The sequence below is a fragment of the Panthera onca genome, chromosome D2 (assembly GCF_046562875.1).
Source record: "Panthera onca isolate mPanOnc1 chromosome D2, mPanOnc1 haplotype 2, whole genome shotgun sequence".
NCBI classification, from domain to species: domain Eukaryota; kingdom Metazoa; phylum Chordata; class Mammalia; order Carnivora; family Felidae; genus Panthera; species Panthera onca.
In genome coordinates this window covers 49,736,557-49,749,641 of record NC_138349.1, presented here as the reverse complement: position 1 = coordinate 49,749,641, position 13,085 = coordinate 49,736,557, and the positions used below count along the sequence as shown (strand labels likewise).

Sequence of the window (13,085 nt, the reverse complement as noted above, 5' to 3'; positions counted from 1 at the left end):
CATTACCCTGGATCCAAGACTGAGAAACCAAACTAAACCAACCCAGAGTGGGGTAAGGAGAAAGTGTGCACAAAGCAGAAATAACAAACATACTTCAAGGCCTTTGGGGATGGAGATATTAGTACTGGAAGCGAGACGGAGATACGTGAACACCCTTCAGCTGCCAGATGTGAATGTTGCTGGGATTGTAGTTAACTTCTGGTCTCAAAAGTCAGACATAACTACTGAAACTGAAATCTTTCTTTAAAGTCCAAAGAAACTGTCCTGAACTTTCCAAAGTAGGCTGCAGGCAAAAATCTACAAGTTTTAGAAGAAAAAAGGAAAGAAAATGTTGGAACTTGGACTCCAACCAGGCCATTCATCCTTGAGTCAAGATGCTTGGACCTTATGGATTTCATAATTAAAACTCAAAGCAAACAGGACAGTTCCTCAAAAAAAAAAAAAAAAAAAAAACAACAATCAAATGTAGAATTACCAGTATATATATCCCCAAAAGACTGAAAGCAGGGACTCCAAGAGGTATTTGTACATCAACTTTGATAGCAGCTTTATTCACAAAGCCAAAGGGTGGAAGCAACTCAAATGTTCACCGACAGATGAATGGATAAATAAAATGTGGTCTATCCATGCAATGAAATATTATTCAGTCATACAAAGGAAGGAAATTCTGACATTTGCTACAACATCAGATGCTACAAAGTCAGATGTTTAACCAACTGGGCCACCCTCTGCGCAGACTGATAAGCAGCTCAGCCCTCTTGCTCTATGCCCAATTTTTCTGTGGCTCACGCCTTCCCAAGTTTACAGACTTATTGAAGAGCCTCCTTGTACTGGTCTGCAGAATATATAAGTGGCTGGAACAAGGTAGGGGGCAAAAAACCAAAGAAACCTAAGACAAACATTTCCCCTAGTCTGCTCACTTTTTCAGGAAATATAAAGCCAGAGTATCAAAAAAATCACTCAACCCTAACACTAAATCAGAAAATAGTAACCATGGTGCAGACCTAGAAGAAGCCTCAGAATCTAGTTTCCTAATCCAAGTTTCCTTGGACCTAATACCACCTTGGCAGTGCTGAGAATCCCACTGGACTGAGCAAGCCCTTACTTTGTCAATGCTAAACTTCTAGTTTGACTGCTACATTGGAAAAACCCCCAAGCACCAGGTGGCTAAGAAGCTCATCCAAGGTCAAGATGTCGCACAGTTAGAAGCAGATCCCCATCCAGGTCTCTTTCGAGGACACCAAGCTGATATTCAAATTCTGAGTGTGAAAAGGAAAGGTGTCTCCAATCCCTCAACAGCCAATGTGGGCACTCCACATGGCTCCTGGCAGCCAGCCCCACCGTGCTGATACCTGATGGGTAACCTTGGGAACTTCAGACATCAATGTCACACCACCTGCTTCCATCACAGACGTACCGTGGGTGGTGACATCCGTGTGTGCATCTGGGACTCACTCTAGCCTTCCTACACTCCCACAACCTTCTGTCACCGTGAAGTCACCACTTATAAACGCATTTCGGAAGAGAACCTGGACTTACGCAGGAGACACCATTCATTCTACACACAGCAGACTACTCATCCATTCAACAGAAATTTACTGAACACCTATCTTGGGCTAGGCTCTATTCTAGGCATCAGGAATACAACAGTGAATTCAGAGAGATTATATTCTACTCTTGATGACCCACAGCCACGGTAAACGCAGCTCTAGCACAGTTTACAAGGAGCTCTCAGAAAAATCAGGAGAATGCCAGGTTTCTGGTCCTAAGGCTGCTTCCAGGCTATATTGCTCGCCACAATAACAAAATAACTTCGTGCTACTGATTGTCAAATAGCATAGTGAAGCAGTTATTGTTTCCACTGTTTTGTAGAGTAGGAGATAAGCTGAACTGCGCTGCTCAAAGTCTAAAACTTAGTAAAAGATGGCCACCTTGCCCCACCCCACTCCAGTGATGACCTCGCCTGCGAGTTGCATCATCACACAAAGATGGGACCACCTATGGTGGATATTCATCTGATGTTTTAGCCGCACCAACATCCTCCCTTTGGAGAACCACTTCCCCCCAGTCGAAAGAACCATGATACTGTACGGGCTGCCAGTGACAGCATCCCATCACCCTACTCTATTCATTGTGTCAGCTGCTGAGCCAGTCTTAGTCCCCAGCCCTGGCCACAGTGACTGGGCCTGACATGGACAGAGACCCTAGTCCGGCCACGCAGAACCCTTCCATAAGATGTTCTGTCTGGGCTGATTAGATTGAGCTCCCTTTAGTCTCTGGCCAGGGGCCATGAAGATGAAATCCTTGGGGTCCTGAGACCATGCTCCAGGCCCACAGGAAAAGCATCACATTCGGGGATCAATCACCCCAAGGCTGGTTTCTCCCATCCATCCCAAGCTCTGGGAATACTATACAATAAATTTCTCTTTTCTGCTTACTTTCAAGTTCCTCCACCACCTCCTCTCAAATAACACAGTTAAAAGAACCAAAAGAAAATCTACAATGGTTGGAACTTTTACTTATGTCTCCGTCCCTGCTGACCCTCCAGGCTGGAGTAGATGAAGACGATGTAGCTGGTACCTGAAGAGAGCAGATAGAGAACAAAAGGCCCAGGAAATCTCTAATGAATAATAAACAATCTACACCTGACAAGTGGCAGTCACCAGCTCTCATCCTGCTGGAAAAGCCTGGCAAGTTAGTCCTTTAAAAAAAAAAAAAAAAAAAAATTTCCTCCAGCTTTAACTTCCGACAAGTGCACAGTGTCTAAATTCGTAGTGCCATCCAAACCCTTCGCTCAGCCTAGCCATCGCGGTCCCTCTGGATCACCTTTGCACCCCTATCCACCCAGAGCCTGTGCCGCCCTCTGCTCAGGCTGGTCTCATTTCCACAATCTGAACCAGCATGTCCTCCTCCTTTGCCTCTGCACGTCCACACGGCCTCTCTGACACCCAGCTTGAGCCCCAGTCCCTCCTCGAAGGCCTTTGTCCAGCAGCCACCGCTGTCTCCAGTCTCTTGCCTCTGGGGAAGCCAAGTCAGCAGCTCGCTAGGATGCTTCAGAGAAGGCACATAGAGGGGATGAGAAGGAAACTTGCATCTCTGAGCACACAGGAGCAGCTACCAAGTTCTGCCACTTCTGTCCCATAAGAGACGCCTGGGGTGACGTGCTTTGAGAAGACCTTCACGTTTGGGTGGTACTTAGAGCCACTAGAGGTAGATGAGAGTATTCAGGGAAAGTATGTGCTAATCAGTGTTTTAAAAGGAAGAAAAAGCCTACCTGTGTCTATATCACTCAATTGATCTATCGCATAATGTCACTCTCCTGAGTGACCCATTCCCCCAACTAGATGGCAAGCTGCGGGCTGGAATTACATCCTACCCACCCCTGTCTCCATCTGCGGTGCAGCCCCACCTGGGGAAAGCACAGGACCAGGCACTTCCATCCTCCCCAATTACATTCCTCCCTCCCAGTGGCTGAGACAGGCAGCCTAGCACCCTTAGCCCCATCTCACAGATGAAGACATTGAGGCTTCCGGCCAGGAAAGGACCCTCACTCCAGGGACAGGCAGTCAAAGGTCTTCAAGCGAGAAAACCTAGGTGTCAGTAACTGAAGCAAAGAGAAACAAATGACAAAGGACCGAGCAGGTTCTGAATGACCAAACAAGATCCTGGTACACCTGCAGAAAAAACATGAGACACCTGAGCCATTCCAAGAACAAGAGTCCTCCCTCTTACTACCACTGCCAGCAGGGGCAAAGGTGATCACCTCTTCCTCACAGATGCATGTATTGGCACAGGAAAGGCTTCATAATTCCAGAGTTTCCGAATGTAGGAGATGGCCTGAAATTGTACTGAGGGGGCCTAATCAGGTGACAGGAAAAACACCCCAACACGGAACCAGGAGCACTGGGCTTAGTCTCGACTCAGCCTCCTTTCTGCCCCTTTCTGCAACTTCTGGCCTGTCCTCAAACCATAGAGATGTGAGTGCGGAACCCAGTGCAATGCAGATAAGGCACCACCACCCCCATCTCCCTGGGGTTGCTACAGAATTAAGTGAGACATGGAAGTATGCAGTGAGATTCGAAATGCTGAGCAGCAAGGTACCATCAACCCTGGAATAGGAATGTCCCTGCCCCCGAAATAAAACAACATGGTATGCTTGTTAGTCATCTTCATACCCCAGGCCTGAGCACGGTGGGTTATAAATGTCTGGGGCTCTGAGCATGAGCCCGTGGTTGGCTCATCTACCCAGGACCTCCCAGGCTAGTTTCACCCTGGGCTCCAGGCCCTTGTGGGGAGCTACCAGCCATCATTTGCCTGCAGTGGACCAAAATCCCAGCGCACAGGTGCCAGCCAGGGAATGGGCATTCTGGACCAGGGGCCCACAAAGCGTGCGGAAACCACCAGGAAAGTCCCTAACTGGATGATGGCAGCACCTGCAAAGAGACATGACAAACTGGCTGCCCCTTGATGCTGTGGATCCCTGGGAAGGCAGCTGGTTTGTCTCTCGGGCTCTTGCAAGGGCCTTGCACAGAGGCCGACTACAGGCAGAGCCATGGACCTGCGTGCCTACAGAAAGGTGCCTCCAGCCCTGTACTGAGCTTTGCCCCAGAAGAGCTCGCTGGCTAAAAGAGAGAAAAAAAAAGTTGGAAAACCAGTGCACAATAACTCATCCTTTACAAAGGTCCCAACGCTACTGTTTATTTGCACACCATATCACCCCTCCCCAGAAGCTCTATTTTGCCATACCAAATGCTGCCCTAATTTTTCTCTAAAGCGTTAACTAAAATCAACATAACTTTCCCCCCGACAACTATTTTCCTGAGGCTTGCATGACCCTCTGGAAAGCCACAGAATTCTGCTCTGTGGTAAAACTAGGGTCTTCAATCACTGCCCTCAGGAGGAAAACCCAAACCATAGTCCATCCCTTCCTCAGAGGTCAGGACCAGCTCCTACAACCTCAGCCCAAGCAAGGCCCCACCTCCTCTGCCAGGCACAGAGCAGGGGGAACTAACTAATGGCAATCCGTCCAACTATTCCAGAGATTAAAGCTAGCACTGATTCAAACACATCCCAGGGAGGACGTGGGTCTGCACTCTAACTTATGCACTTCCTTGACAAACTTTCTCCTTCAAAAATAGAAAGATGAAAGCAATTAAGGAGAAAAACAATTACCCCAGTGAGAGTTCCCTGTCTCTTTATCCTCATGGACACATGTGACAGCCCTCCTCAGCATCCTCCAAACCACCATCCCAGGAGACTGGGTTTGCCCAGCGACTCAAATACGACCAAAACTGGGGGGACAGAACGCAGGCTTGAGGGATATAAATGCTAGAGTCAGAAATCCCAAAGTGGAGACAGAGGACCACCGATGAAATGATGCGCACTGTGTGACCAGCAGTTTATTCCTTGTACATCAGTTTCCTCCACTACAAGATGTGAGGTTGAGATGGCCAATATACACTGCAGCTCTAACCAGGAACAGCTTATAAAATCACCCCCTTAATAAGTGAGGCTTTTAACAGCCAAATAAATGGGTTTCATCAGCCTCTGGCCTACAGTTACTCAGGGCTGCTTTGTCAGCCCTCTCCGTTCACTCTTAAAACAAGGACAAGACATAGAAAAGGTGGCATTTGCCACTTTTGGGCTCTGAACGTGTTCAACAAAACAATAGATCATAATTGAAAACTCCTGGTGCCTAATACTCTGAGCATTTTAACCACTCCAAGCCAGAGTTTTCTCTCTGGCAAAGTAATAATAAGTAGACAGCTCACAGAATGGTAACAATAAATGTAATAAGGCAGAGTGCCTGCCACAACAGTAGGTGCCTAATAACTGCAGGTTCTCTTCCTTCCTCAGTGCTGTGCCTTTTTCCTCGAGCTTCTGTCTAAAAGGCTGGCTTTCCACATTCCCCAACCAGGCCAGGCCTATCATTTATCACAAACACCCAGTAGTACCCCCTCCCCCCCCCCCCCCCCCCCACACACACACAGGAATACTCACAAATCCATCACCCAAGGGCACCAGCCACCAGCCTTCCCTCCTCAGGCAGCTCAGCACCGCCAGGGAGGGATCTGAGCCCCAGCAGCCACTACTAGGATTTTCCCATGGTGCAATGCAACTTCCCCAACTTTTCCAGGCCCACAGTTTCCAAAGAAACCTAGCAGGCATTGTGCATAATCAAGCACAAGTCTGGGCGAGCAAACAGACTGAGCTCTGGGCAAAGGGAGCAGAGAGAGCCAGAAAGTGAAACGGCACCAGTTATCATCAAACGGGGTGGCAGGGACCAGAATTCAGGAGGACCAGTCCTGGCCCAATTTCCATTCTTCTAGACCGTATCACCGATTAAAAGCTAGCAGAGACTCCAAAATGACTGGTGGATGATGAAGAGCCTTAGGAGAGACTGCCGGACATCCCTCCGAGGTCGCCCCGCGGCTGGACCTGCTGGCCTCAGGAGCACCCCGATGCCGTGGCACCCGGAGAGTCGAGGCCCACAGTGCCGGGCATTGTTCACAGCGACAGGCGGGGACTGAGGGAGGAGGTGCGAAGTAGAGGACCACGCAGGGCCCCCTCCCCAGACCCGCTAAGGGAGAGAAGGCTCCACCCGCGCGGCCGGCGCCAGGTGGATGAGTGGCCCTCGCGAGTTCCCCCGACTCAGAGCTGCAAAGAGAGATGGTGGAAAGCGGTCCGAGAGGCCGGGCCGCGGGGGTCTGCCACTCACCGGCGCCCTCGGAGGGCTGTGGCGGCCCGACGACGCCGTTCAGGTAGAGAATGGGCAGCAGGTGAGGCTGCGTCTTCTCCAGCGCCGCCCGCAGGTCCTGGAAGTGGTCCCGCTCCTTGGCCAGCAGCAGCTTGAGCAGCAGCTCCGCCTTGGCGCCTCCCGCCTCCTCGTCCAGCTGCCGCCGCTCGCCGGGGCTCAGCGCTCCCGCGGCCTCGAGCAGCCCGAGCACGGCCTCCACCTCGGTCATGGCCTGGGCCAGGCTCTGCTGACACTGGGCGAGCAGCTCCCGGCGCTGGGGCTCCATGGTGGCTGGCCGCCCCGCCCCGCCCCGCCCCGCGGACGGCTCCGGCTCCCCGAGGCCGGCGGGCGGGCGGGCGCGCGCGGGCGGGCGGGCGGACGGCGGCGGCGAGTGGCCTCGGGCGGCGGGCGCTCGGTTGCAGCCCTAGCGCGCCCGGGGCCGCGGGGCCGCGGGGGCCATGGGCCGGAGCCTGGCGGGCTGGGGGCCCGGGCGGCGAGCAGCGCTCAGCAGCGGCCGCCTCCCGGGCTCAGGAGCGCAGCCATGTTGGCTGCGGCGGCGGCGGGACTGGAAGAGGAGGAGGAGGAGGAGACGGAGGAGGAGAAGGAGGAGGCGGAGGAGGGGACGGCGGCCGGGGCGCGCCCCGAGGCCGGGCTCCAGCCGGGCATGCTCCCCCGCCCCCTCCGCGCGCGCCGCCCGCCGCTCCCTCGCCGGCCCCGCGAGAGATCGCGCCCCGGCTCCGGGGCCCCGCGCCGCCCCCCAAACTAGACCACAACTCCGCGGGGAAAGTCGCCGGCGCCGCGCTCGCCGGGCCCCCGACGGCTCGGGCCCGGCTCGGCGGCCGCCCCGGCCCGGCTCACCGGGGCCCCGCCGCCGCCGCCGCCCGGTCAGCCAAGGCCCGAGCCCCGCCGCCGCCGCCGCCGCCGCCTCCCGTCCCTCCGCCCTCTCCCCTCCCCCGCGGTCCCTCCGTGCGCCCGGGAGGCCGGCCCCGAAGGGATGGCGAAGGGGAGGGGAGGGGTCCCCGCCTCCCCGCCCCCGGCCCGCCCGGGAGGCGGGGACGCCGCGCTCGCCCGCTCGCTCTCCGGGGCCCCGAGGCCCGAGCGCAGCCGGGGTTGGGACTCGGAGTTAGAGAACCCGCTGGAAGTAGCAGGCTACCCCTACCCTCCTCGACCAGGCACACGGCCAGCCCCCAGGCTGTTGGAGCCGGCCTCAAACAAAACCCTGTCCCCAATCCAGGGTCTTCAACCTGAGAACTCCAAAATAAAGCTTGGAGACAAATGAGGGGGGTGGGGGGGCCCCCTGAATTTGGACGTCTCAAAATTAAGACCTCTTCTGAATATGTGAGATTTCCCCCACTCCCAGGAACCCCTAGATCATTTCCCAGTAGACTCCCCTGAGTCTCGTTTCATCAGGATGTTTCCCGTCACCCCTATTTGAGACGGGTTGATGGTCCCCGAGTCTTAGAGGGGTTTGGATTTTGGAGGAGGGGATGTGTTGCTAGATGAAGAAGGAGGGGGCTCTGTGGTGGAGCCCTTGGTGTTTTTCACACGAGAGGTGCACCCCCTAGATGTCACCCCGAGATTCTAGCGAGGCAGATCACCGGGTACAGAAACCTTGTAGCCTGACGCACTCAATGAGGATCTACAGTCCCACTCCAAGTCCAAGAACTCTTCTGCCTTCCTTTATAGGCTTTCACAGACACATACCACATACCCCCCAAATGCAGGAGGAGGTCCTTAAAGCTGGAATGCCAACTGTTGGCTCAGTAACCCCACAGCACTAGTGTAAAGTGGGATCCTGGGACCATTGCAAATGTCTGTGTTGGAGTGAATGAATCTCAATTACCAACGCCAGGGGCCAAGGGTGCTTTTCCTACTGACTGTCACTCCTACCCCAACCACTTCCTTTCCTCCCACCAAAAGCAAAATTTTCTTCAAATTCTGCCTCTTTAAGGGAGGAGTCACTTTTATTTAATGGAAACAAACTCTATATATACACAGTGGTTAGAATGAGCAGACCAGAATTTGCACTTCACTTTTGGATTTCCCTTTATTTTTTTTTTATTTTTTTTTTTTAAATTTTTTTTTTCAACGTTTTTTATTTATTTTTGGGACAGAGAGAGACAGAGCATGAACGGGGGAGGGTCAGAGAGAGAGGGAGACACAGAATCGGAAACAGGCTCCAGGCTCCGAGCCATCAGCCCAGAGCCTGACGCGGGGCTCGAACTCACGGACCGCGAGATCGTCGCGGGGCTCGAACTCACGGACCGCGAGATCCTGACCTGGCTGAAGTCAGACGCTTAACCGACTGCGCCACCCAGGCGCCCCGGATTTCCCTTTAAATAACTGTGCAGTGTGGGAGCAAATCAGTTACTCTGGATGATCTTACTTTCCTCCTCAGAAAAACAGGGTGGGAAGGGTGTTTTTAATCAGGGGTTATTGGCCTTGGGTTCATAAATAAGCTGGAGGGTGTCAGTGAAACTTTTGAAATTATCTGAACCTTTGTGTGCACATGTATGTGTCTCTGGGGCGGGGGTCCATAACTTTGATTAAATTCTTTGAGACCTCCGTGACCAAAAATGGCAGAACTAAACTCTTAAGAAGCCTCCCTGCTCAGATACTCTGAGCTTCGATAGCCAAGCAAGGTTCTAGGGTAGCAGAAGCCTGGTTATTGCACACCACCAGGGTCTAGACAGGCTCCCTAACTGTCCCTTCACCCCTGCCCCTGAGAGATGGTTCCCTCTTCTGGCCACTACCTCCTCCACAGCAACTACAGAAACTAAATTATCCGCAAAGGCATCCTTCAGGACACACCTGAAGGATGGACCCTTTGTTCTTAGAAATCTAGGGGGTGGAGGGGTAGACGAAGGGGAGAGGAGGAGAAGCTGGAGACTAATTTGGCTTATGGTTGGAACCATGTAGGAGTAAGTCCTGATCCAAAGGGTGCCTGAGACAGCAGGGAGACCCAGTCTCCCAGTGCCCCCTAAAAGGGATGCAATGAGGAAGCTCATTTGCTAAGAGCATTATTTCCCAGTGATAGACACTACTTTCAGCAAACCCTTTATTGGAAACTACAGCATTGTATGCAATACATAAATCCCTGGGAGGAAATAGTTTACTTTACAAACATATTTAACTTTAGCATTTCTTTAACCAATGCCTTTGTACTTCGGTAGCATTTTATACCCTTTAGGGCACGTTCTCACACACTATTTCTTTTGTGCCCTCTTCTGGGTTGAATTGTATCCTGCTAAGAGATATGTTCACACCCTAACTCTCAGTACCTATGAACATGACCTTATTTGAAAATAAGGCCTTTGTGGAGGTAGTCAAGTTCAAATAAGGTCACATAGGATTAGGGTGGGCCCTAATCCGAAGGCTGGTGTTCTTATAAGAAGGAAATTTGGACACAGACACACACACAGACACACACACACACACACACACACACACACACGAGAATACTATGTATTCTGTCTCCAAGAAGATGGAAGCAGAGGTTGGAGTGATGGGTCCACCAGCCAAGGAACACCAAGGATTGCCAGAAGCTAGTAAAGAGGCCTGGAATGGATTCTGCCTCAGAACCCTCAGAAGAAACCGGCCCTGTGAAGCTTGATTTCGGACTTCTGGACTCCAAAACTGTGAATTACTAAATTTCTGTTGTTTTAAGCCCTGCAGTTTATGGTAACTTGTTCTGGCAACCCCAGGAAACTAACACAGTTCCATCACGATGGGGGAGGTTGGAAGGACAAGGCTGGGCATCCCCATTTTACAAGTCACCCTGTCACCTATTACTGCCTAGGAATTTCTCTGTAGATGGACCCATTTTTCCTTCTTTCTTCTGATCTTAGAAACAGAGGGCTCCCTCCTCCTTGGAAACAGCCCTTTCTTTCATGCTCTGGGTACAATCTCCACACTCTCAACACACATGTGTGCTCACGGTCTCCCTCTGCTCTGACGCAGGTCTCCCCATTCTCAGAGGCCCCCTTTGCCTCTCTACTGTCCTCAGGAGACACAGAGACCTCCACAAGCTCATCGACCACTCACTACTTAGTTGGTGCTTTGCAATCCGCCTTCCGAGCACAGCCCCCCACAGAAAACTGCTCTCTCCCGGCAGGCATTCACGTCCTGGTGCCACCCAGGCCCTTCCTTCACACCTCCTGCAGTGTCCACTCTGCTCTGCTTCACCCCACTCTGAGAACTTGTTGCCCCCAGCCTTCCCACCCCCACTGGCTCTTTTCTCCCCACGGCTGACCACCTTCTTTCCTCTCGTCTCCCGAGCTCCTTCCCTCCTAAAGGGAAATCACTCAGAAATATGCACTGAGATCCCACTACACTCGCTGGCTATGTATCCCTGGGCTAGCTACTTAACTTTCCTGAGCCTCAATTTCTGCGTTTCTAAATTGGTAAGAAACATCACCCTTTGGCAGGGCTAGGAGGATTCAGAGATAGGGCTGATACAAAGCCCTAGCACAATGCTCGGTGTCTGGTGGACATAGAACCTTCCTGGTGTAGCACTTGAACAGGCAACTCCGCAGTCAGAAGGCCTGATTTAAATATTAGCCTTGCAACTTATTAGCTGGGTGCTGTTGGATAAACCTCTCTCTGCACACACTCAGTTTCCTCATCTTTAATATGGGGATATCGATAACAGTGAGTGCTCATTCAATAGTAGATGTCACCGTGCTTTTGGCTTCCACTCTCTCTTAGGTCTGAAAGACTCTCCAAGGCACGTAGAGACAGGTTTGAAGCAGATGTTTCCAGATTCCTGAAGGAAGGTTGTGGCCTCCGGCTTAAAGACTTCCACTTGACTTGTATTCAGCTGGAAAGGGCAGGGGCCCCTTCTACCTTGTTCTCTGCTTTACTGTCCTAACACGGCGCCTGGCATGTGTTAGGTGCTCAATAGATCTTTTTTAATTAATCGGTGAACATATGAATGAATAAACAACTAAAGAGTTTTGCGTTGAGGCCACATTTCAAAAATAATTTCTGCCGCAAACAGAAAGATGGGAAGGAGAGTGCCTTAAACAGGAGCAGCTTCGGAAGCAAAGTCAGATATCCCCGGAAGTGGGCAGCAGCTTGAGTGGGTACAGGTGCCTGAACTCCGCCCACTTCCGGAGCCCTCCTACCCCCTGGATGCTGAGCCCCCCCCCCCCCCCGCCCCCACCGCTTCCAGCTCCACCCACCAAACCCTGAAGAAGAAGATGCCCTAGCTAATGTAGTCTTGAAGGCAAGGCTCCCCTTCAGGACTGCAAACTAAGTCCTGCCCCGAGGGTGTTAACCCTTCAATTCAGAGCCAGTTCTTCACATTTCAACTCAGATGTTATTTACTTTAAGAAGCCAGACATGCCTCACCAACCTCCTCTCAAAAGGTGTCTCTGATCTGTGGTCTCATTTGCAACTTTTTACCTCCCCTTATTAACATTTATGGGTGTGTATTAAACTTATCAGTTTACTTACCTGTATATATCTGCGGTAGATAGGCAGAATGGCCCCCCTAACGCGTCCACGTCTAGTCCCCAGGGCCTGTGAACATGAAGTATGTTACAAGGCTAAAGGGTCTGTGCAGATGTGATCGAATTTACAGACTTTAAGATGAGGAGAGCTGCCTGGATTATTCAGGTGGGTCCAGTCTCATCACATGAGCCCTTAAAAGCAAAGAATCTTCTCAGGCTGGAGGCAGTAGAAGGGGAAGTCCAAGAGATTCCAAGCACAAGAAGGACTTGACTTGCCGTTGCTGGCCCTGAGATGTAAGGTCCCAGTGCAAAGACCCAGGATGGGCTGTTAAAAGCAAAGGAAGGTCCCCAGCTGACAGTCAGCAAGCAAACAGGCTCCCTGTTAGGGTCCAGCTGGCTGACACCTTGATTTTTCGGCTTGTGAGACCCTGAGAGTAGAAAACAGTTGAGCCCACTTGGACCTATGGCCTCCAGAGTTAGGAGATCATAAATGTAGGTTGTTTTAAATCCCTACATTTGAGGTAAGTTTGTTATGGCAGCAACAGAAAACTGACAATCCTCAAAGACTCTGAGCTCTGTGGACCCAGGAACAATATCTTCTTGTTCACTGCTGAACCCCCAGGACTTACATGGTGCCTGCTGTTTAGTACGCACTCAAAACAAACCCTCTTGTATGTATGAGTGAATGGGAACCTACTCTTCCAGCAGGACTTGGTTTGGGGGTAATTACTTATGGCATCTTTAAGATTTTTTTTCCCCAATGTTTATTTATTTTTGAGAGAGAGAGTGACAGTGCAAGTGGGGGAGGGGCAGAGAGAGAGGGAGACACAGAATCCCAAGCAGGCTTCGAGGTCCATGCTGTCAGCGCGAACCCACCAACCATGAGATCATGACCC

At 51.7% G+C, this 13,085-nt stretch overlaps 1 protein-coding gene across 4 annotated transcripts in view; it reads right to left on the bottom strand.

Moving 5' to 3' along the window:
- DLG5 (discs large MAGUK scaffold protein 5) overlaps positions 1 to 7,638 on the bottom strand; it is a 128,145-nt gene extending 120,507 nt beyond the window's left edge. For 2 of the 4 annotated variants that reach the window (XM_060642370.3, XM_060642369.3), the window contains exon 1: positions 6,719 to 7,638. In XM_060642370.3, coding sequence (XP_060498353.3) covers positions 6,719 to 7,022 — 304 coding nt within the window. In that variant the 5' untranslated portion in view covers positions 7,023 to 7,638. The remainder of the gene's footprint in view (positions 1 to 6,718) is intronic. The other 2 variants (XM_060642368.3, XM_060642372.3) reach the window with 1 other exon arrangement.
- Between the last annotated feature and the right edge of the window lie 5,447 nt (positions 7,639 to 13,085).